Here is a 23673-nt window from a genome sequence, read left to right as displayed (position 1 = left end):
CAGGAAAGTCATTTGTGGCATTAATGGCACATTAACACAACATCTATACTACAACATTTAGAGCATTTCAGTGGACAAGACTTGCCTTCGATGGGGGAGGAGAGAGAACGTTGCTTCAAGACTCCAGATGAAGAACAGGTCCAGGCAGTCTGCTGTGGACATGCCTGGAGAAATACACATCATGACTCAACAAGTCTCAACAAGAAAGACCAACACAACTGGATAAACACATCACTTTCCACAGCTCGCCCTGTGAAAGCAAGGAAACACAACAGAGGAAGCAAGGACAAGATGAGATAGGATACCGCAGAGGACCTGGGAAGGTCTCAATCACAGAACAGTCAGATTGGACAAACAGAATGAGGACAAACATGACTGCACTTACTGAAGGATGCTCACGATCAAATATCACGCTAATACATAATGTAACTAAGGCTAGTTTAGAAACCAGCCAAATCCACCACTGAATATGAAGTATGACAGCTCTTCATAATTTAGCTTCTGCCTCCTTTCTTGTGGTGGATTTCAGTGTCAAAATCTAGTTTAAAGATCTAAGGTGTTGTACTTTATATTCAGATCATTTGTTGTAAATCCCACTGCTGTCAAGTAAATAACACACACACACACACACACACACACACACACACAGACACACACACACACACACACACACACAAAAACCTTTTTCCATTTAGTTTTTGTTGCATCTCGACATTCCTCAGAGAATTCAGATATTGTAGCTGCCATGCAAATGCAGGTGAAAAGTTATGTTTCAAGAGCAACTTGTCTCTCCAAAAGCAACTATGATGAGATGCAGACCTCACTTGTTAATAGATTTCACGTTAATAGTTATAACGAACTTTCAACATTGGTGTTTGCAGATTATCCTATCACTGTTTCCTTCTTCACTGTGCACTGGTGCCACGATATCTCAAAACTTCAGCAGAGCAAACTAAAAAAAACAAAAACCCTGCATAGCTTTATTCCACTCTCACTCTCCGATGGCAGGGCGCAGAGTAAATACGGAAACGAGCCATTCAAGGCTACACGGACTGCCAAATTCCTGCGCTGGGTGGATCCACACGTCAGCACAGATGAATCAATGAGTGGACTCCTCCTCCACCTTCTCAAAGGACTCATCAGCCTAAACAATCAGGGCAACGCTCAGAGCAACAGAGCAGTCTGTGGGCAAAGAGGAAGGAGGGGCCACTTCATTATGAAACACATGGAAAAGTGGAAGAAGAAAGATATTTGGCAAACCACAGAACTCATCAACAAATCCTTTTCAGAAGACAGGGTGGCCGGCTCGCTTTGTTCTTTGGTACAATTCCTGTTAAGACTCTTCTTTTGTATGTTTATTACCTTTAAAGTAGTCTGAAGTTAATACACTAGGCACCACTGTGTATGGACCTCTCTGAATCGTCATGCTTGTTCTTATTAACAAAACACACATTTTTAAAACACAAAAATAATGATTTTAATGAAAAATAATATTAACAAAATGCAGCCAAACTGCACCTCACTATGAAATATGCACATCTTGATATTATTAAAAATAGTGTTTACAAAACCACATTTGAACTTCTTTGCTCTCTACTGCCTGTAAACAAGTTGTTTAAACACAACAACATGGCAAATAAGGACAGTAACATGCACATCAGCTCCAACTTTTTGATAAATTATGATAAAAACAAAGTTCACTGAGAGTCCAATATGAACAATCTGAGTGAAGGGAAACTACTCACTAGAGTCTGAACTAAACATTTGGAGGTTGGGCATGAGCAGAGGGAAAATCTGACACAGAACCACATGTGTTTGGAAAACTCTCAAACCATGAAGTGACTCATGTAATTGATTCCAGGGCTAAATTGGACTCTATCACACAAACTTGCTTTTATTCTTTGTAGAGGTTATAGAAGTTGATCTGTAAAAAAAAAAAATTAAAAAAAAAATCTTTGTAAACACCCACAACAGTGCACACATTCCAGACCAATGACACATGCAGGAACTAACTTGTATTGTAGTTCAGTCTGAGGAGACACATTTCTGCTAACTTTTAAGGAACTCTTTTAAGGAAGTTGTGAAGCAAATCAGCTTTCCTTTTCAATGTCTTTGGTTTTTCATAAATGCTTTGCTTATATTTTTAGTACTTCATGATATGGCGACACTGTATGATGGTGCAGGTATTTCAGGGGTGTTTTTGCTCGTCAGCTTTAGAGTGTTGGACTCCATCAGGTTGCTTCCACTGGACAGAGTGTGGGTCATGACATGGCGAGACTCATGGACAGCGGTGAAACACTCACGGCAGCGTTTGCCAATCAGGTAGACAATTTCAAAAATGGAGAGAAGGATGCAGGCCAAGCTCGTGACCACCATGAAGAGAGTGAAGATTCGTTTCTCCGTAGGCCGAGCGATGAAGCAGTCCACCTTATTGGGACAGGGCTTCTGTTCACACTTGATGAGCGAGGGGAAGTCGTAGCCCTCATAGATGTGGTAGACGAGGTAGACAAAGGTGGCATCTACAGCTATTTTGAAGACCAGTGTGAGGACGTAGGTCCACCACAGGCCTCCACGCTTCTTGCCAGTGTTCTTGTAGAGACGGCGGCAGTTCTCACCATACTTGAGTTGGTGTTTCCGTTCCCGGTCCTCCCTGTAGGCTACATGCATCACCACCAGGAGTGAGGGGCAGGTGACAAAGATGAGCTGCAGGGCCCACAGCCGGACGTGGGAGACCGGGAAGAAGTGGTCATAGCAGACGTTGTGGCACCCAGGCTGAGCTGTGTTGCATTTGAAGTCCTTCTGTTCATCTCCCCATACCTTCTCTGCAGCCACCACAAACACCATGACCCTGAAGAGGAAAACAATAGAGAGCCATACTCGGCCAAAGGCTGTGGAGTATTTGTTCACCCCGCTGAGGAGTCCCTGGAGGAATGCCCAGTTCATGACGAGGTTTGTTCACAGTCTGTCTTCTCTTCCTGCTGTGAGAAGACAGAGGAAACTCTTTTCAGCTGAAATGGCACCGATAAACGTCGAGTACGTACCTAAAACAAAAAGGAACTAAAGTCATATCACAGATACAAAGAAAGGGTAAGAGAACAAAGAAACAAAGTGCGGTAGAAATGGGTCAATAACCAATAAATCTTGACATTGCTTTTAGGGAAAAAATAAACAGGTCAAATTAGCACAGAAGCGACTATTGCCTTTTCTTAAACTTGTGAATTTTCAGTAAAATAAGCAGCAATTTCAGCTTTGTAACCGAACGCAGATACAATCCGACAACTCCTACTTTACTCTGCCAGTCAGCTCCAGACTGCGCTGAAGGCTTTAAAGTTACATCCCGAGCGCAATTACGCATATCCGAAATAAATACGTCCGAAAACAAATTCGCATTACAATCCGATTGGTTTGATTCCATATTGATTTGAAGACTTACAGTTGTATCGCCGTTGTTGCGGACCAGCAGCGCAGCAGTGTCCGGGTGAAGCTCCAGATGAGAATCTCAGATTTCTCAACAGACCGGGAGCGGAGGGGAGGAGCTGTTTGCTGGCGATGTCTTCTCTCCACTCCACCTGCTCAGGTGTGGTTCCTCCACTCCACCTCATTAAGTGCAATAATTGGGCGACGTTTTAATGGCTCGTTTGTAAAGTGTGGACTGTTAGTAGAAATGATGTAAAATAGGACAAAAACAAATTTATGCAAATAATAATATCGAGGTTGTAAGTATTATTGTTTGAAACCGATATATTAGCATGAGACCTGCAGAGTGCACAATGTGGCGGGTTTACAATCACGGAATTCAATTGTTTTTGGCAGAACTCGTTACAACACTTGCTTGGGAAACCAAAAAAAAAGTTGACCTTTTCCAAAACACAAAAGAACAGGAAATATACGTTATGAATGACTATAAATCAGAACCCAGTGGTCAGCAGATCAATTTGACATTTTATTGGCACAACAAAAAACAACATTAAATTGTGCTTTCTTTACAAAAAGATGTTTATTGAAATATTTACATGGCAGCAGATGTGGGGTGCAAAAGATCATGAACACACTCTGCCTTCATACACGCACACAAAAAGCACACTTTCCTTTTCATTCACACATATTCTCCGCAGTCTGAGATGATCACTTTCTGCTTCGGCTTGCCATCTTTTGTTCCCTGAGCCTGCAGAAAGAAAACAGATTTAAAGATGAGGAAATTACTTTTATGTAAGTTTTTATTACAATCGGACGCACTTCTATCACTCAGGGATGCTTCAACTCCATGTTTATCAGTAAAATTTAAATGTAGAAATCATTTCTGAACAGTATGATCACGATTTTACTTTGCATCTTAAATAAAGTTGACTTTTTCACTTGATCCCTAAAATTAGCCTTAAATTCCCCTTCAGTAAATTAAAAATTTTCTAATTTCAAATTTTACTGTAACTATGCATAACATATTCTACGAAGGGTCCCCGTGAAAATATACTTGAGAACTATTTTTGCCTTAACTCACAATAAATTGTGGTTTTACTGTGACCCATGAAGAAAAGCTGAGCTGAAGTGTTATCACAGTACTGTGTATTATACAGTAGAGTTATCACAGTACTGTGTATTATACAGTAGAGTTATCACAGTACTGTGTATTATACAGTAGAGTTATCACAGTACTGTGTATTATACAGTAGAGCGCCAGCGGTTGTGACAACAGTGTAAATCAGTTCCCCTCAGCTGTGGCCTTCAGGCTCGTCTGTACATTTGCATTTAGAAAGAAGATAGAGGAGCTGGTTGATCACTGGCGAGACAGACTGTTGCTCCGATGATGGAGCCCTCGGATGACATCGCTGTCGCTTCGATTGTGGCCGCGGTTGTTCTTTGGCTGCATGGTTCTGCTGGATGAGCATCGTATTGAAGTGGCACCTCGTGTTCAAATAGTTACAGCTGGACGTAGCCACGGCACCGAATATACAACCACAGCAGCCGAGGTCCAATAATAACCATCCATCCAGCTACAGCTCCGCCACGACAGGCAGCAGCTGCATACTGTCGGAAACCGGCCTTTTAAAATGAGTAATGAGCACTAAATGCATTAACTGTGGTGTCACATTATCTCTCCTTTCCATAATATCTGCGTAACATCCGAGTCTTTATCTTAACTGGGAGTCTTATAAAAAGCATATTGTGAGGTAACACAGAAATGGTTCAGTGAAACGATTCTCAGCCTCCAGGAGTTCCGTATTATTCACATGAAGGAACACTTGGAGTAATAACTACAGTTTGTTAATGAGAGAACGTTCTGGGTGAGAGCAAAGTTATATTTCTCATTATCACTGAATTTATGGGGTTATAACAGTGACATTAAAGTTTGGCATTGAAAACCAAAACCTGAACCTAAAAAAGTACTGAAGCATTGGTACTTTGAAAACTTGAACCTAAAAATAAAAAACAGGCATTAAAAAATTATTATCCGTGCGTGTGGTTTCAAAATAATTTGCATATACACTCAAGAAAAATATAAACCTAACATTTTTGTTTGAGGTCCGTTTTCCCTGAGTTGAAGTAAAAGATTGAAGACTTCTTCTATGCACACAAAAGGTTTATTTTTTTCAAACTTTGTTTACAAATGGGTTCAAATAGTTGTTTGAGCATTTTAGCTTCGCCAAGATAATCCATGTAGTTGAGAGGTGTGTTCCATCAAATGCTGATTAAAGCAGGAATATTGCACATAAAAGGTCACTTTAAAAGAATTCCAGAGAAATTAACCGTCTGCATGCAACTTACAACTTTAACTTCAACTCATGAAAAATGGGAGCGACAACCAAAATGTTTCTGTTTATATTTCTGTTGAGTTTAATGTGCTTAATAAGGAGGAGCTTCACTTCCTTAAGCCTTTTTCAAATGTTGAGTAGAAACCTCCGATGTTCTGAAATGAGAAAGCAGCCGTATCCTTTACCTCCATTGCCCGCAGTACCTCCATCCCCTCCACCAGCTCCCCGAACACCACGTGTTTCCCATCCAGCCAGTCGGTTTTGTCGGTAGTGAGGAAGAACTGGGATCCGTTGGTGTTTGCTCCAGAGTTGGCCATGGAGAGCTGCCCTGTACAAACCACAGACCACCTTCAGCTACTGAACACAAACCAGAACAGTCCTTCACAGACTTCAGCCTCACACTCACCTGGAGAGGTGTGCTTGAGCACGAAGTTTTCATCGTCAAACTTCCGTCCATAGATGGACTTGCCGCCGGTGCCGTTGTGGTTGGTGAAGTCGCCTCCTTGGCACATGAACTGAGGGATGATGCGGTGGAAGCTGCTGCCCTTGTAGCCGAAGCCTTTCTCGTGCGTGCACAGACAGCGGAAGTTCTCTGTGAAAATGTTTATATTTTATTTTAAAATGAAGGTTATTTAAATACCTACATGTGGTTTCTTTTTACAAGTCATCAATTGAGGGATTTTTCTTTCCTTCAATATAAAAGAAACGATGTGCAGACCTGCTGTCATGGGAACAACGTCCGCCCGCAGGAGGAAGCGCAGCCTCCCGGCTGGTTTGTTGCCGATCTTGACGTCAATGTAGACCTGAGGATTGACTCGGCCCTTTTTAGCTGGAGGCTCCGCCTGCCGACACAAGTTACACCCGACTTAGTATGTCAACACATTCGGAGCCCTGAACAACGCAGGTTAGACTGAAGGCCGCCTGACCTCCGGCGCTGCGGCGGCGGCGGTCGTTTCTCCGGCCGCCGCCTCCTCGGCTTCCTCGGCCGTCTTCCCCGAGAACCTCTTCAGCCAGTCGTCATCGGACCACACTGAAGGAAAAACACCGAGTCACAGCCGCGGCTTTCAAAAGACACTCTCGGCAAAACCATTCATTAAATTACCTGGTCGAGAAGAACCTTCTTTGATCCTCATCGGCTTGGCGATGTTGACGCGGATCGTCCGGCCAAAAAGTTCAGACTCATTCTGGTAGTGAAAATAATAAAACGTGAAAACAGAAAGCTCATTTTCATAACTTCCGAGTACGATGACAAACACAGATCTCAACTGAAGAGGAAACTTACCATGTTGTCAATAGCTGCTGCTGCATCCTGTAGAGACAATAAAACATGTTAGACATAAAAAGAGCTTTCATCAAGTATGAATTTCTCTATTGAAAATAATTAATAAATGCAGCATAATTGTTATGCTGCATTTATTAATTTATTAATGCATCTATTAATTATTTTCAATAGATGTTTATCTATCTGTTATTTTCCTGATTAATCAGTTTCTTTTTTGCTGAAAAATGTGACCTGTCCGTCACCTGGACGTACCTCTGCCAGCTCAAACTCAATGAACGCAAATCCTCGGTGCTTCTCTGCAAACACAACGAGACACAAAGTCACCAGCTGTTTAAAATATAATAATAAATAATAACAACTATAAATAACTGCAGTTAAAAACCTGCTAATCGTACCGGTTTCATAGTCCAGAGGGATCTGGATGTCTGTGACGTCACCGAAGGGGATGAACGCTGCGTGGAGAACCTTCTCATCCACCTCCTCTGCTAGACCACCTGGTAGGACACACACACACACACACACACACACACACACACACAGACACACACACAGACACACACACACAGACACACACACACACACACACAGACACACACACACAGACACACACACACACACACAGACACACACACACACACACACGACTTCATACCTTATTTCCGAAAATTCCAAATAAATAAATATAAATGCTTGTGACGTCAGAAGGAGGATACCGGCGCATGTTTACGTCACACCGGAAGCCCTCAGAGACACGAGCTTCAAAACGTATTTGTGGCTTTATTTCCCGTTTTACGGTTGAACACAGCATCAAAGGTTTTTAGAGTTGGAACCTGCACTTTAAAACCAGCGGTTCAAACATACATGTTTATATTTACACATCCTGCCAGTTAATTCTCTCTAACATGTTCTCATCTTCGTTCCGTGCTGAACTCGTGTTCTGCTTCAGCTGCTTTAAAGCGTGTCCACAACACGTTTCCTCACGTTCCTCCTCAGCATCACTTTAACCTGCTTTAAAGCGTGTCCACAACACGTTTCCTCACGTTCCTCCTCAGCATCACTTTAACCTGCTTTAAAGCGTGTCCACAACACGTTTCCTCACGTTCCTCCTCAGCATCACTTTAACCTGCTTTAAAGCGTGTCCACAACACGTTTCCTCACGTTCCTCCTCAGCATCACTTTAACCTGCTTTAAAGCGTGTCCACAACACGTTTCCTCACGTTCCTCTTCAGCATCACTTTAACCTGCTTTAGTGAAAAACAGCGAGAACTCACCGACATACAGCACTCGCTTCTTGGCCGCCATGTTGGATTGAACCGTTCACCTTTAACCCGAGGGGCTTGCTATTGGTGGAGGGAAACTAAAGCCCGCCTCCTTGCTGCATGTCAGTTGGTACAACTGGCGGTACGCCACCTGTCGGAGAAAGCCTTCATTACCACTCCAATCTGCATCGTATACTAAATACTAAAGGTTTCGATCCCTCTCCAAGGTTTTAAAAAAGCAAAATCATTCAAATGTCAAAGCAACTATAGTGAACTCTGACCTCTGTGTCCATGACCACACTTTGTTTTATATATTTCAACATTAGACAAGAAATAAGCATGAGGTGTTAACAGGCCCAAATGTAAATGTTAGTGTCCCAGTGAGACTGTCAGGACCTCAAAACTCAGCCAGCTCCAGAGAAGTGATCTATAATTCACATGATCATTTATACGTGTCCCCTGCTGTCTGCGGCTGTCCGTCACGTCGTCAGGACTCATGAAGGCACTTTAACAGTCCTATTTTTGTTGTCAGTACTTTTCCTATGCTCTGGTGACGTTATTATATCTTTGATCCAAACTTCGGGGACGTCTTCTTCAAACAGTTGTAATGCTGTCAGGTTCGACGCTCTCCTCCTTGTTGACAGATGACCTCCTATTTGTGTTGTTGTCTCTTTATTTGGTCCTTTTTCTGCACTCAGGTACTTCCAGGAAGCTCGACTCTGTTTCCCCAGCTGCCTTTTCTCAGCCTGTAAACATGTTAACTGACTGACTGCTTGTCCTTTGAGCTGTCAGACGGATGATTGGTGAAATTAAAACAACAACAACAACAAAAATCGACTTTTGTTAGTTTTCTCAATATCAAACAAAAGACTCTACGATCACTTTCCAGTTTAGATGGAGTTTAACTGGACTGAAAAAATGGCAGGCAGAATAAATGACAATGGAGATCCAAATTGGACAACTTTAAAAAAAGATTTTGATCAAGAAGTTCACATAAAATTCTAGGTTTTATTACAATAGATTATTTATTTACAAAATCAGATGCAATTCGCGTTTTCGAATTTGGATGTTAATATCAAAATATGCAAAAAGTCAGACCTTAAAGTCATGACAATGAATTTTCCAAGTATGTTCCTACGCAAAGGCTGAGTGACAATATCCCAGATAGTAATCGATAATTCAGAGCAGGAACAGATCTTCCTGTCTTTTTGTCTGTAAGAAAGGCTTTGAAAAGGCAAATCAATGTTTTTTTTTTATGTTGGTTGTATCAATCCTCTATCCAAGGATGAAACACAATAAATTATATCAATTTAGCCAAACAAAACATATGTTAATTAACAGTAAATACATAAAGTGTCCTGCCCTTCCTCGTTTCAGCCTCTCGACTACACTCGGGAAGTGTTTGTCAGATATACACATAAACCCCTAAACCAGAATAAAACAGGTTGCATGGAAGCATTCAAATAACAAAAGACTGGTCACCATGACATCTCATCCATTTATTGAGAACAGCACACACCAATGGTCACATGATAGGATGGAGGAGCCGTCATTTCAAATCAAACAGAAAGCTTTCAAGCAAAGATAAAGAACAGCGCTCGTTTCTCTTCTTTGCCACAAAATGAAAGGTTCACTTACATTTTTGATTTTTGTGTTCAGTTTCAGTATTCCTGAACTAGGAAATTGTTCACTTCATTTTTTTTTCAGGCGTATTTTCAAATTACACTTAAAATTTTTTCCTCAATTTTAGTTTTTTGCGTAATTGTTCAGAAGCCTGTTTGGAGTCAGTGTAGTGTGTCATTCTCTCTGCCCATATTTCTGTATCCTGAAACAACACAATGACTTATCATTAATACCATAAAAGTATATATGAATTATATATTTGACTGATTATGTATCACCATACCAAGTTTATACAACACGCAGTCTTCAGGATGTGGCAGCGGTCGCAGGAGCGGCCATGCTGCCCACTTTCTGGGTGGCGTCTTTCTTCGCCTGGTGGGCCTGAAGCACGGCAACAGCTTCTTCAACCTGGACAAAAGTGATATCAAAACACAAGAGTAATGACACTGTAGTCTATACATAACAGACATTTCAGATGGTGTTAGTTTAGCACCTTTGAACGCAGAGATTCGTGGGACTCCAGCATGTGTAGCAACTCTGAGTTGTCGATCTCCAGCAGCATGCCGGTGATCTTTCCTGCCAGGTTGGCGTGCATGGCCTGAATCAGTGGGAACAGACGCTCTCCTATTTTATAAAAAAGGAGAGTGAGGGAGTTAAAATCTACCTGATGCAAACAGAAAATCCTCACAGTTCATTCATCGTGAAATGAGAGTCTTACCGAGCATCTGTTTCTGCTCCTGGGGGGGCGCTGCAGCCAGCATGGAGGCCGTGAGCGGCTCTTGGCCCTGAACGTGCACCGCTGGCTGAGCCTGGGAGGGAAGAGGAAACATAGTAAGGAAAAGTATTTATAGGGATGGTGCTTAATATGACAGGAAGATTATGCTTACCTGCTGTAAGGCAATAGGCTGTACCACCTGGGGGTTGGGGTTACGGACACCGCTGGCATATTTGTAAGGAGGCATTGCCCGGGGACCCGGGACTCCCATTGAGGAACGAGGAGCCATGGCCTGACCAGCAGCTAACAGTGAAGAGAAAACACGGGGCAGAATTTAGACCGTGTCTTACCAACCTGATTGGATACTGTTTAAAACAACATCTGCATATACAGCAGTATCAATAAAAAGCTAGAGTCAGTGATTCGATGATGATTCTCATTGGTGAACACACCTCGTGGGCCCTGTGTGCTGCTGCCAGGACTCATATGTCTGAGGTTGGCCCGCGGTCCCGGCTGACGCAGTGAGCCCGGTATTCCTTGGAAACCACCTGGAAGTAACGAAAAGAGAGACAAAAAACCATGTTAGTGTCTAAAGATTTGGCCAAATTCTGCATAATTATAATGTTTAAGTTTTTCATATGACAGACAGATGCACGTGTCACAAGCTCACCTTGACCTCTACCACCTTGTTGCTGCCATCGGGGGTTAGGTCGCATCTGGGCCAGCTGATTGGGTGCATAGTACGTAGTCCTATTCTGAGTCTAAAGGGCACAAGATAAGAAGGGACAACATCACATGTAAACTGCTGATGTTACTAATTAAATTGAAATCTTCAATCATCTTAACTTCACGTGGAAGAGTTAGTAATATTATATTAATGGAAAAAAACTTCTACACACAACGCTGAGATAATATTCCCTTTTCAGTTGATGAATGTGTCCAGCACACATCACAATATCAACATTCACGTCAAGTCCTGTTCCTGTCCGTTAGATCGAAGCCCAATATTATCTATTAGCTCTGCTTTTGGTCTCTACCGATTTCTGGAGGAAATATCTTTCTCTTTAGCTCCTAAATGCTCGTCTACATTCACCAGTAATTTTACCAGTATGCATTTTGATGCTCAGCTGTTTTGTGAACAAGGTTTTTAGAGCTTTCTCACACTTACAACTGTCTGCGACACTGAATGGAAACAGTAAAGTTACGAGTCATTAAACTAAATCAATGAGCCAACATGTTAAAATACTCCATCAAGCTGAAGTGACCTCGAGAGGCGTGATAATTATAAGTCAGTGAACCCTTTCATAATATGCATAGTCATGTGATCTGTTGTTAATATAAAATATTGATTAAAGCCTCTTTAAAATACACAATCAATTATGAATTTGATTGGCACACCTGTGGCACAGCTGGCATGAAGTAGCCACTGGTGGGCTGGAACTGATTAATGATGGCGTTAGCCGGCATCGCCCTCATGCCGGCGATACGCTGCATGTACTGGTTGGTCAGGTGGGCTTTGCGCTCCTCTTTGCGCTGAGCCAGAGCCACGTAGAGCGGTTTGGATCCAACGATACGTCCATTCATTTCAGTCACTGCCTTTGTTGCCTCTTCGGGGGAGGAGAAGCAGACGAAGCCGAAGCCCTTGGACCGGCCCTCCTCCAGCATCACCTACATTTGAGATCGATTGAATCTGAGTAACTATAAACACACGAGTATTGTTGCAATGTTCACCGTGTAATGAAGTCTCTTATGTAGTGATCCTGTGTTGAGCCATCGGCCCAAGTTTTCTCACCTTAGCGCTCGTAATGGAGCCGAATGGAGAGAACTCCTTACGCAGTTTCTCATCATCAATGGTGTCATCCAGGTTCTTAATGTAAAGATTAACTCCCTGAAACAAAAGACAAGTTGAATCACAAATAGCAGCTTCCTTACTATAATAAATTGAAATAGGGAGTTGTTAGGTTGCTGTGATGGAGGACCTAGTTATTGCAGACCTGATAACGACTAATCCTTTCTTGCTTGAGCAGCTCAAACTTCCTCTTCAGCTCCGCCTGCCGCTCCATTTTCTTCTGAGCTCTGCCCACGAACACCGTCTTGCCATTGAGTTCGGTGCCATTCATATCCTCTACAGCCTTTGAATGAAGCCATATTTATCTGAGAAATGTTTTAACAGATAATGACACATTTGGCACATTTCCATAAGCCCAAAGTACCTTGTTAGCATCCTCATGTTTCTCATAACTAACAAATCCAAACCCTCTGGATTTGCCGGTGGGGTCCATCATCACCTTCACACTGAGTGTTTTACCTGCAAAGGCCATAAAAAGAGGGTCTATGAAATCAGACCTGACTACATCGGGATCGTGATCACACCCACAAAGCTGGCCTCCGTTTACCATATTTGTCAAAAAGTTCCTTCAGCCGACTGTCATCCATATCATCCCCGAAATTCTTGATGTAGACATTGGTGAACTCTTTTGCTTTGGCACCGAGTTCAGCCTCTCGTTCCTTGCGAGATTTGAAACGACCCACAAATCTAAAGATTACGGGAGAATAGCAAAACACACTCATGTAAAACAGTCTTATCAAAGCTGAGAAAGCCAACCAGGCTCCATTCTTTTGACTTCCTTTTTCCGATCTAAATACACAGGTTATCCGGGTTTCCAGGGAATGAAAGTTCAGCAAAAACCTGACCGAGCAAGCACAAAAACAAGGACAGCATCCACAAGACCAATTCACAGCTACATTTCAACATGTGACTCATCATTCCTGGGGTAAACAATGAAAGAAAAAAAAACATCCGGCTGCTGTTAATATCACCAGGCAGGCAGATATATTGGCATGCTAGACAACACAGTGACAACCATCTATATTATTGGTCCAAAACATGATGAGGAGGTGGATGGAGGGGGATGGAGGAACAGAGTCTCATAGTACAAAGGAAAGCTGAGGAGGACCAAATGATCTTATATACCTTGCTATGATGACCTCTCCAATTCCGCCATCCAGTATTGCATTCCTGCATTCGATCCATCACTAAAATACACAAGCGTGGTCATACATACACACACACACACACATACAAACACTCTAAGATGGGTGACCAGCAAGTGGACAAATGAGGCAGAGAAAATGTGTCTGATAGGAAAGAAAAGTCAGAGGTTTTAGTTGGTTATCTCTTAGTTCAGAGGTTATCTTCAGACTGGCAGTAAAAGATAAGAGCATTAGTCATATTATTCACACACAAACTCACCAACTTAAAAAAGACACGAAAAATCAGTTCACTCCACACAAACGTAGAACAGACAAGACAGGTTTATACATTAGACACAAAAAATATCGCCATTTGATCTATGTAAGCTATTGATATTATCGCAATTACTTCAATATACTGCACCTGCTACACTTTCAATGTCATGATAACTTTCAAATAGTGTCAAAGCCAGCTTAAAATTCAGGAAGTCCTTCAAAGGTTTTCCAAAAAAACAAACAACAATACCCACGTTGTCCCCAGTTTTAAGATGATCAGACACTCACACCTTGCGGTCATTCAGAAGCATGCCGTTCATCTTCTCAATGGCCCGATCAGCAGCATCCTGGGTCTCGAAATGGACAAAGGCGTAGCCCTTGGAGCCATTTTCATCACACACCACCTAGTGGAGAGGAATACACGGATAAATATGCAGAGAAATGCAGGTGGTCTAGAACTTTAAAGCAAAAGTTTGACATTTTGGAAAATATACAGAGATACCACTTCCATATCCAGCCTGTAAATACAGTATGAAGCTGGCAAGCTGCAGCATGAAGAGTAGAAACAGCAGGAAACATGTCCACGATCATTCCAGATACAGGAGATCATTCCTGATGCAGGAGATCATTCCAGATACAGGAGATCGTTCCTGATACAGGAGATCATTCCTGATACAGGAGATCATTCCTGATACAGGAGATCATTCCTGATACAGGAGATCATTCCAGATACAGGAGATCGTTCCTGATACAGGAGATCATTCCTGATGCAGGAGATCATTGATACAGGAGATCATTCCCGACACAGGAGATCATTGATGCAGGAGATCATTCCAGATACAGGAGATCATTGATACAGGAGATTATTGCAGATGCAGGAGATCATTCCAGATACAGAAGATCATTCCTGATACAAGAGATCGTTCCTGATACAAGAGATCGTTCCTGATACAGGAGATCATTGATACAGGAGATTATTCCTGATACAGGAGATCATTGATACAGGAGATCGTTCCTGATACAGGAGATCATTGATACAGGAGATTATTCCAGATACAGGAGATCGTTCCTGATACAGGAGATCATTGATACAGGAGATTATTGCAGATACAGGAGATCATTCCAGATACAGGAGATCGTTCCTGATACAGGAGATCATTGATACAGGAGATCATTCCTGATACAGGAGATTATTGCAGATACAGGAGATCATTCCAGATACAGGAGATTGTTCCTGATACAGGAGATTATTGCAGATACAGGAGATCATTCCAGATACAGGAGATCATTGATACAGGAGATCATTCCTGATACAGGAGATCATTCCTGATACAGGAGATCATTGATACAGGAGATCATTCCAGATACAGGAGATCATTCCAGATACAGGAGATCATTCCTGATACAGGAGATCGTTCCTGATACAGGAGATCATTGATACAGGAGATCATTCCAGATACAGGAGATCATTCCAGATACAGGAGATCATTGATACAGGAGATTATTCCTGATACAGGAGATCATTGATACAGGAGATCATTCCTGATACAGGAGATCGTTCCTGATACAGGAGATCGTTCCTGATACAGGAGATCATTCCTGATACAGGAGATCATTGATACAGGAGATCATTCCAGATACAGGAGATCATTCCTGATACAGGAGATCGTTCCTGATACAGGAGATCATTGATACAGGAGATCATTCCAGATACAGGAGATCATTCCTGATACAGGAGTTTTTAAGTGTATATGAATAAATTCCAACTTAAAACAATATTCCCATTTATGACAATTGTACCTTGCAGGAGAGGATGTTGCCAAAGGCAGAAAAGGTGTCGTACAGGGCTTTGTTGTCAATGGACTTGTCAAGGTTCTTGATGAACACGTTGCCCACACCTGACTTCCTGAGGGAGGGGTCTCTTTGGGACCACATGATTCTGATTGGCTTCCCTTTCACCACGTCAAAGTTCATGGTGTCCAGGGCTCTCTCAGCTAGAGGGAGGTGAGACAGAGGTGGAAAGGTCACAGCTGGTCGTTTCCATGGAGCCTCAGGTCTGAAGACAAAGCAGTCACGAGCATGCTTCTATCAAAATTCAGCAAATACAATGGTGTAACAATGAAGCAGCTTTTAGTCACAAACACCTGCATTCATTCATACGAAAGAGAAGAACATCAAAGTAAACAGCGTGCCACCATGATCCTGCTGCTGCCTGTTTACAGCCACCTGTAACACGGGAAAGATCCTGCAGTCCACCATGTGGCTGATGTTCTCATGTTCTGCCTGGGAGCACCTAGGATGGGGGGGGCCGGGTGGAGTTTCAGTGGCACAGCAGTCCTACCGTAAATCTTACCACAATACGTCGGGGAATAATATGTTTGTAAATGTGTAAAATGTAAATTCTTGTGTGATCAGAACAGCGATGACATTATCTCTAAATCTGTTGCTTTAACTCTGGTCAATGTGGGCACACACACACACACACACACACACACACACACACACACACACACACACACACACACACACACGTACACACACACACACACACACACACACACACACACGTACACACACACACACACACACACACACACACACGTACACACACACACACACACACACACACACACACACACACACACACACACACACACACACGTACACACACACACACACACACACACACACGTACACACACACGTACACACACACACACACACACACGTACACACACACACACACACGTACACACACACACACACACACACACACACACACACGTACACACACACACACACACACACACACACACACACACGTACACACACACACACACACACGTACACACACACACACACACACACACACACACACACACACGTACACACACACACACACACACACACACACACACGTACACACACACGTACACACACACACACACACGTACACACACACACACACACGTACACACACACACGTACACACACACACACACACACACACGTACACACACACACACACACGTACACACACACACACACACATGTTCCAGCTGAAAGTGTGTGTAAACAGAACAGATCTGCTGACATCAGCAGTTTGGTTTGTCATTGTTCTTCATCTAGACGGAGTGACAGCTGTCAGATCTGAGTTGTGGAAGGTTCAGAGGAATCTTTGTTTAATTGTTATTTATTTTATTATTTGTTTCGTAGATTTAATGATCTGGAACACATTAAATCATTCATGATGTCACTGAGAACGATAAACAGAGAGAATAGTCTTAAATGACCTATTATTGCCAATGGTGTCATCTGTGGAGGTGAAGGCAGCTGCTCAGAGGGAGGTCTATATTTAGAGGGGGGGTCATAATGTTCTCTATGGGGGGGGGGGGGCAGATAACCAGATGAACACCAGCAGGTCAAGAGAAACCAAGAGAAACGCTTCTGTTCCACTTCATGTTCTTTAAGAGCAAGGCAGGACCCCCCCCCCCCCCCCCCACCACCACCACCACCACCACGCACGTTAGAACCCCCCCACCACACACACACACACACACACACACACACACACACACACACACACGTTAGAACCCCCCCACCACCACACACACACACACACACACACGTTAGAACCCCCCCACCACACACACACACACACACACGTTAGAACCCTCCCCACCACACACACACACGTTAGAACCCCCCCCCCACCACGACACACACACACACACACACACACACACACACACACGTTAGAACCCCCCCACCACACACACACACGTTAGAACCCTCCCCACCACACACACACACGTTAGAACCCCCCCCCCCACCACGACACACACACACACACACACACACACACACACGTTAGAACCCCCCCCACCACACACACACACGTTAGAACCCTCCTCCCACCACGACACACACACACACACACGTTAGAACCCTCCCCACCACACACACACACGTTAGAACCCCCCCCCCACCACGACACACACACACACACACACACACACACACACACACACACACACGTTAGAACCCCCCCCCCCCACCACGACACACACACACACACACACGTTAGAACCCTCCCCACCACACACACACACGTTAGAACCCCCCCCACCACCACGACACACACACACACACACACACACACACACACACACACGTTAGAACCCCCCCCCCACCACGACACACACACACACACACACGTTAGAACCCTCCCCACCACACACACACACGTTAGAACCCCCCCCCCCACCACGACACACACACACACACACACACACACACACACACGTTAGAACCCTCCCCACCACACACACACACGTTAGAACCCCCCCCACCACGACAGACACACACACACACACACACACACACACACACACGTTAGAACCCCCCCCACCACCACACACACACACGTTAGAACCCTCCTCCCACCACGACACACACACACACACACACACACACACACACACGTTAGAACCCTCCCCACCACACACACACACGTTAGAACCCCCCCCACCACGACACACACACACACACGTTAGAACCCTCCCCACCACACACACACACGTTAGAACCCCCCCCACCACGACACACACACACACACACACACGTTAGAACCCCCCCCCCCACCACCACGACACACACACACACACACACACACACGTTAGAACCCCCCCACCACGACACACACACACACACGTTAGAACCCTCCCCACCACACACACACACGTTAGAACCCCCCCCACCACGACACACACACACACACACACACACACACACACACACACACACGTTAGAACCCCCCCCACCACCACCACGACACACACACACACACACACACACACGTTAGAACCCCCCCACCACACACACACACACACACACACACACACACACACACACACACGTTAGAACCCCCCCCACCACACACACACACACACACACGTTAGAACCCTCCCCACCACACACACACACGTTAGAACCCCCCCCACCACGACACACACACACACACACACACACACACACACACGTTAGAACCCCCCCACCACACACACACACGTTAGAACCCCCCCACCACCCACACACACACACACACACACACACACGTTAGAACCCCCCCACCACCACACACACACACGTTAGAACCCTCCTCCCACCACGACACACACACACACACGTTAGAACCCTCCCCACCACACACACACACACGTTAGAACCCCCCCCACCACGACACACACACACACACGTTAGAACCCCCCCCCACCACGACACACACACACACACACACACACGTTAGAATCCCCCCCCCACCACGACACACACACACACACACACACACACACACACACACACACGTTAGAACCCCCCCCCCCCCACCACCACGACACACACACACACACACACACGTTAGAACCCTCCCCACCACACACACACACGTTAGAACCCCCCCACCACCCACACACACACACACACACACACGTTAGAACCCCCCCCACCACCACACACACACACACGTTAGAACCCTCCTCCCACCACGACACACACACACACACGTTAGAACCCTCCTCCCACCACGACACACACACACACACGTTAGAACCCTCCCCACCACACACACACACGTTAGAACCCCCCCCACCACGACACACACACACACACGTTAGAACCCTCCCCACCACACACACACACGTTAGAACCCCCCCCACCACGACACACACACACACACACACACGTTAGAATCCCCCCCCACCACGACACACACACACACACACACACACGTTAGAACCCCCCCCCCCCCACCACCACGACACACACACACACACACACACACACACACGTTAGAACCCCCCCACCACGACACACACACACACACGTTAGAACCCTCCCCACCACACACACACACGTTAGAACCCCCCCCACCACGACACACACACACACACACACACACACACGTTAGAACCCCCCCACCACACACACACACACACACACGTTAGAACCCTCCCCACCACACACACACACGTTAGAACCCCCCCCCCACCACGACACACACACACACACACACACACACACACACACGTTAGAACCCCCCCACCACACACACACACGTTAGAACCCTCCCCACCACACACACACACGTTAGAACCCCCCCCCACCACGACACACACACACACACGTTAGAACCCCCCCCCACCACGACACACACACACACACACACACACGTTAGAATCCCCCCCCACCACGACACACACACACACACACACACACACACACACACACACGTTAGAACCCCCCCCCCCCCACCACCACGACACACACACACACACACACACGTTAGAACCCTCCCCACCACACACACACACGTTAGAACCCCCCCCACCACCCACACACACACACACACACACGTTAGAACCCCCCCACCACCACACACACACACACACGTTAGAACCCTCCTCCCACCACGACACACACACACACACGTTAGAACCCTCCTCCCACCACGACACACACACACACACGTTAGAACCCTCCCCACCACACACACACACGTTAGAACCCCCCCCACCACGACACACACACACACACGTTAGAACCCTCCCCACCACACACACACACGTTAGAACCCCCCCCACCACGACACACACACACACACACACACGTTAGAACCCCCCCCCCCCACCACCACGACACACACACACACACACACACACACACGTTAGAACCCCCCCCACCACGACACACACACACACACGTTAGAACCCTCCCCACCACACACACACACGTTAGAACCCCCCCCCACCACGACACACACACACACACACACACACACACACACACACGTTAGAACCCCCCCACCACACACACACACACACACACACGTTAGAACCCTCCCCACCACACACACACACGTTAGAACCCCCCCCCACCACGACACACACACACACACACACACACACACACACACACGTTAGAACCCCCCCACCACACACACACACGTTAGAACCCCCCCACCACCCACACACACACACACACACACACACACGTTAGAACCCCCCCCACCACCACACACACACACGTTAGAACCCTCCTCCCACCACGACACACACACACACACGTTAGAACCCTCCCCACCACACACACACACGTTAGAACCCCCCCCCACCACGACACACACACACACACGTTAGAACCCTCCCCACCACACACACACACGTTAGAACCCCCCCCACCACGACACACACACACACACGTTAGAACCCCCCCCCCCCCACCACCACGACACACACACACACACACACACGTTAGAACCCTCCCCACCACACACACACACGTTAGAACCCCCCCACCACCCACACACACACACACACACACGTTAGAACCCCCCCCACCACCACACACACACACACGTTAGAACCCTCCTCCCACCACGACACACACACACACACGTTAGAACCCCCACCACGACACACACACACACGTTAGAACCCTCCTCCCACCACGACACACACACACACACACACGTTAGAACCCTCCCCACCACACACACACACGTTAGAACCCTCCCCACCACACACACACACGTTAGATCCCCTCCCCCACCAGCACCACCCCCTCCCGACACACCCTCCAATAACAAATGGGATCCTCTCATCTCGGGAACAACATCTCCCCGGAAGTGATCCAGTTACACGCTTTCATTCCTTCCGCTTCTGGGAACCAGCCGAGCAGCGATAAGTCGTGACAGGTGTTTTTGTTGATACGACAGAAAAAAAAGTTCAAACAATGTAAACATTGTCAGCAGACCCCCAAAGACCACCACAGCACCTGTTCCCTTTGCTCAATGCTTTCATACCACCTAACAAATGGAGTTGATAAACAGACACTAATACATTTCCATATTTACACACTCACTGTTGAACATCACAGATTAACAAGGAGCTGAACGGGTCAGGTTATTACAGGTCAACCAATAATATGATTCAGCCAATATCAACCCATCAAAACTGGGATGAAATTCAAAAAGAAACAGGCTCAAGTCTTTAATAATTAATAATAATAATAATCAATAGTTAAGCGGGCAGTTCAGCTGCGCTTGTCCCTTTTCTTTCTCAGTGTACATGGCAGACGGCAGGGGAGTTGGTTTCACTCACTGGCCCTTTAAATAGAAGCAGAAATGGGTCATTTTGGGCCGCTTATAATAGGTGAGCTGCAGAAAAAGAACTTCATATTTCCAGATCCAGTTCTATAATTAATGGGCAAGAAATTATTATTTTGCAAACTTTTAAAGACGATTCCAACTCTATGTGGGTTTAATCTTGACTGTGGTAGAGACAAATAAGAACTGGGACATGCTTATATAGGTCAAATGAGCAGAGCAGTCTCCGGCCAGTTTGAAGAACACTATATGTCCTATGATTATCTCGGACTGTAAAATATCCCCTCAATCATAATTCTTTGCATTTTCTTTCAACATCCTGTTGAAGGCGTGACATTGAAAACGTGGTGACTTTGTCAACACTTGCAGATTCACGCTTTCTGACTCCAAGTCGCATACAAGCAACTGCAGAGGTCTTCACACTTCTCATTTCTTACCGTCAGCTGGTTGAGAAAAGTTCACATACGCGTATCCAAGGGACCTGCGGGTGATCATGTCCCGGCATACCCGAATGGAGAGCACCGGTCCGGCTGGGCTGAACTTCTCATACAGCATAGCCTCCGTGATGTCGGGGTGCAGGTCGCCAACGTAAAGAGAAGCCATCGGATAACTCCCCGTCGCTGTGTTCATATCTCGAACTTCACACAATAAATAAATACAAAGCTTCCTTCAAAAAAAAAGGGAAAAATCCAGAGAAAAATGCCGATAGGAACTGTAATCCGGGTCCAAACTGCGCTTCAGTTTTCGCCAAATAAAGACTCGCCCTGTAATCAGCTGGCTCTGATCCAGCTGGAGAAAATTTCAAAATTGAAAACTATAAAATCACGCAAACGATCGAGGTCTTCTGAACGAGGCTCCTTCTTTTAAACACGACAACTTCAGGTTAAACCCGAGGCCTCCGGTTTCTTTGTTTTTCTAGTAATGTTTTGCAATTTTTTTTTTTTTTAATTTTTTTTTTTTTTTTATACGTTTGTATTTCTTTCAGTATTATTGTAGCCCGCTTGTTTTTATGAAGATTTTGTAGATTTTATATTTTTTATATTATTTTTAAGTTTTTCAAGAACAGTGAGTTACACACTCACGGTTGTACTGTGGCCGGGAAAGAGACTGCGAGAGGAAAGCATGGGCACTTTATAGGAGAGCGGCGGTGCGGAGGAAATAGTGGCCAGGGTCACACTTGGGATAGAAAATCCACTGAGCATGCGGTGTAAAAGGGAGAGGGCACCCTGTCCTGTCCCAACTACAGAGCCCAGCTCCCCACAGCGACATCTGGGTGAAATACAACAAAGGTGGTCACTGAAGCCAGAATGTGGAGTCATTTAGCTTTTTAAAACAAACGACAAAGAGAAGAAAGAAATAAAGACATTTCATTTACTGAGAAACACCACTATGGAAATAGATGGGGAAATTAAAAAAAAACTACTCAAATAAAACTTTAAAAAGGAAAGCATATCTCTCAATTGAAATGAAAACCTGCATTAGCCTACTTCATGTGAAAACTTGATCATGTACAAATTTTAAAAACACAACCAACAAATAGATAATTGCTCAATAAGTTTATTCAGTTAAAGTATAATAAAGTCATGAAGTTATTCTGCTTTGTCCATCCTCCTGAGGATGAGAAAAGGAAAA

The 23673-nt window shown here is 45.1% G+C and overlaps 3 protein-coding genes across 3 annotated transcripts; all 3 read right to left on the bottom strand.

Annotated features, from left to right (window-relative positions):
• Positions 1 to 1452: 1452 nt before the first annotated feature.
• On the bottom strand, positions 1453 to 3504 carry gjb10 (gap junction protein beta 10). The gene is made up of 2 exons (XM_069151781.1): positions 3434 to 3504; positions 1453 to 3041 (listed from the first exon to the last, which is right to left on the bottom strand). Exon 2 carries the CDS (start codon positions 2941 to 2943, stop codon positions 2152 to 2154), a length of 792 nt encoding a protein of 263 aa, XP_069007882.1. The 5' UTR covers positions 2944 to 3041; positions 3434 to 3504; the 3' UTR covers positions 1453 to 2151.
• A 420-nt stretch (positions 3505 to 3924) lies between these two features.
• ppie (peptidylprolyl isomerase E (cyclophilin E)) lies at positions 3925 to 8405 on the bottom strand. The gene is made up of 10 exons (XM_069151862.1): positions 8304 to 8405; positions 7428 to 7526; positions 7285 to 7328; positions 7033 to 7059; positions 6853 to 6934; positions 6677 to 6780; positions 6469 to 6592; positions 6157 to 6342; positions 5936 to 6078; positions 3925 to 4165 (listed from the first exon to the last, which is right to left on the bottom strand). Exons 1-10 carry the CDS (start codon positions 8332 to 8334, stop codon positions 4097 to 4099), a joined length of 909 nt encoding a protein of 302 aa, XP_069007963.1. The 5' UTR covers positions 8335 to 8405; the 3' UTR covers positions 3925 to 4096.
• Positions 8406 to 9775: 1370 nt separating this feature from the next.
• pabpc4 (poly(A) binding protein, cytoplasmic 4 (inducible form)) lies at positions 9776 to 23160 on the bottom strand. The gene is made up of 15 exons (XM_069151861.1): positions 22479 to 23160; positions 15679 to 15872; positions 14167 to 14282; positions 13026 to 13165; positions 12843 to 12937; positions 12624 to 12761; positions 12422 to 12517; positions 12028 to 12297; positions 11300 to 11390; positions 11082 to 11177; positions 10802 to 10932; positions 10633 to 10723; positions 10408 to 10538; positions 10198 to 10322; positions 9776 to 10116 (listed from the first exon to the last, which is right to left on the bottom strand). The coding sequence occupies exons 1-14, from the start codon at positions 22669 to 22671 to the stop codon at positions 10221 to 10223; spliced, it is 1884 nt and encodes a 627-aa protein (XP_069007962.1). The 5' UTR covers positions 22672 to 23160; the 3' UTR covers positions 9776 to 10116; positions 10198 to 10220.
• Between the last annotated feature and the right edge of the window lie 513 nt (positions 23161 to 23673).

The sequence above is a fragment of the Embiotoca jacksoni genome, unplaced genomic scaffold (genome assembly GCF_022577435.1).
Source record: "Embiotoca jacksoni isolate LCO1_2020_lvr unplaced genomic scaffold, fEmbJac1.0.p SCAF_18, whole genome shotgun sequence".
Lineage (NCBI taxonomy): Eukaryota > Metazoa > Chordata > Actinopteri > Embiotocidae > Embiotoca > Embiotoca jacksoni.
The sequence above is the reverse complement of the archived record's forward strand: the minus strand, read 5'-3'. Positions and strand labels throughout refer to the sequence as shown.

What these genes read in the sequence shown, in the direction of transcription:
- gjb10 (XM_069151781.1), bottom strand. Translation starts at nt 2,943, where the DNA reads ATGAACTGGGCATTCCTCCAGGGACTCCTCAGCGGGGTGAACAAATAC.
- ppie (XM_069151862.1), bottom strand. Translation starts at nt 8,334, where the DNA reads ATGGCGGCCAAGAAGCGAGTGCTGTATGTCG. An exon ending in TTGAGTTTGAGCTGGCAGAG is followed by an intron (nt 7,060 to 7,284) that starts GTACGTCCAGGT and finishes TTGTCTCTACAG; the next exon opens with GATGCAGCAGCAGCTATTGA. An exon ending in CCGCCGCCGCAGCGCCGGAG is followed by an intron (nt 6,593 to 6,676) that starts GTCAGGCGGCCT and finishes TTGTGTCGGCAG; the next exon opens with GCGGAGCCTCCAGCTAAAAA.
- pabpc4 (XM_069151861.1), bottom strand. Translation starts at nt 22,671, where the DNA reads ATGAACACAGCGACGGGGAGTTATCCGATGGCTTCTCTTTACGTTGGC. An exon ending in CTTCTGAATGACCGCAAGGT is followed by an intron (nt 13,166 to 14,166) that starts GTGAGTGTCTGA and finishes CGTAATCTTTAG; the next exon opens with ATTTGTGGGTCGTTTCAAAT. An exon ending in AGCCTATTGCCTTACAGCAG is followed by an intron (nt 10,724 to 10,801) that starts GTAAGCATAATC and finishes CTTCCCTCCCAG; the next exon opens with GCTCAGCCAGCGGTGCACGT.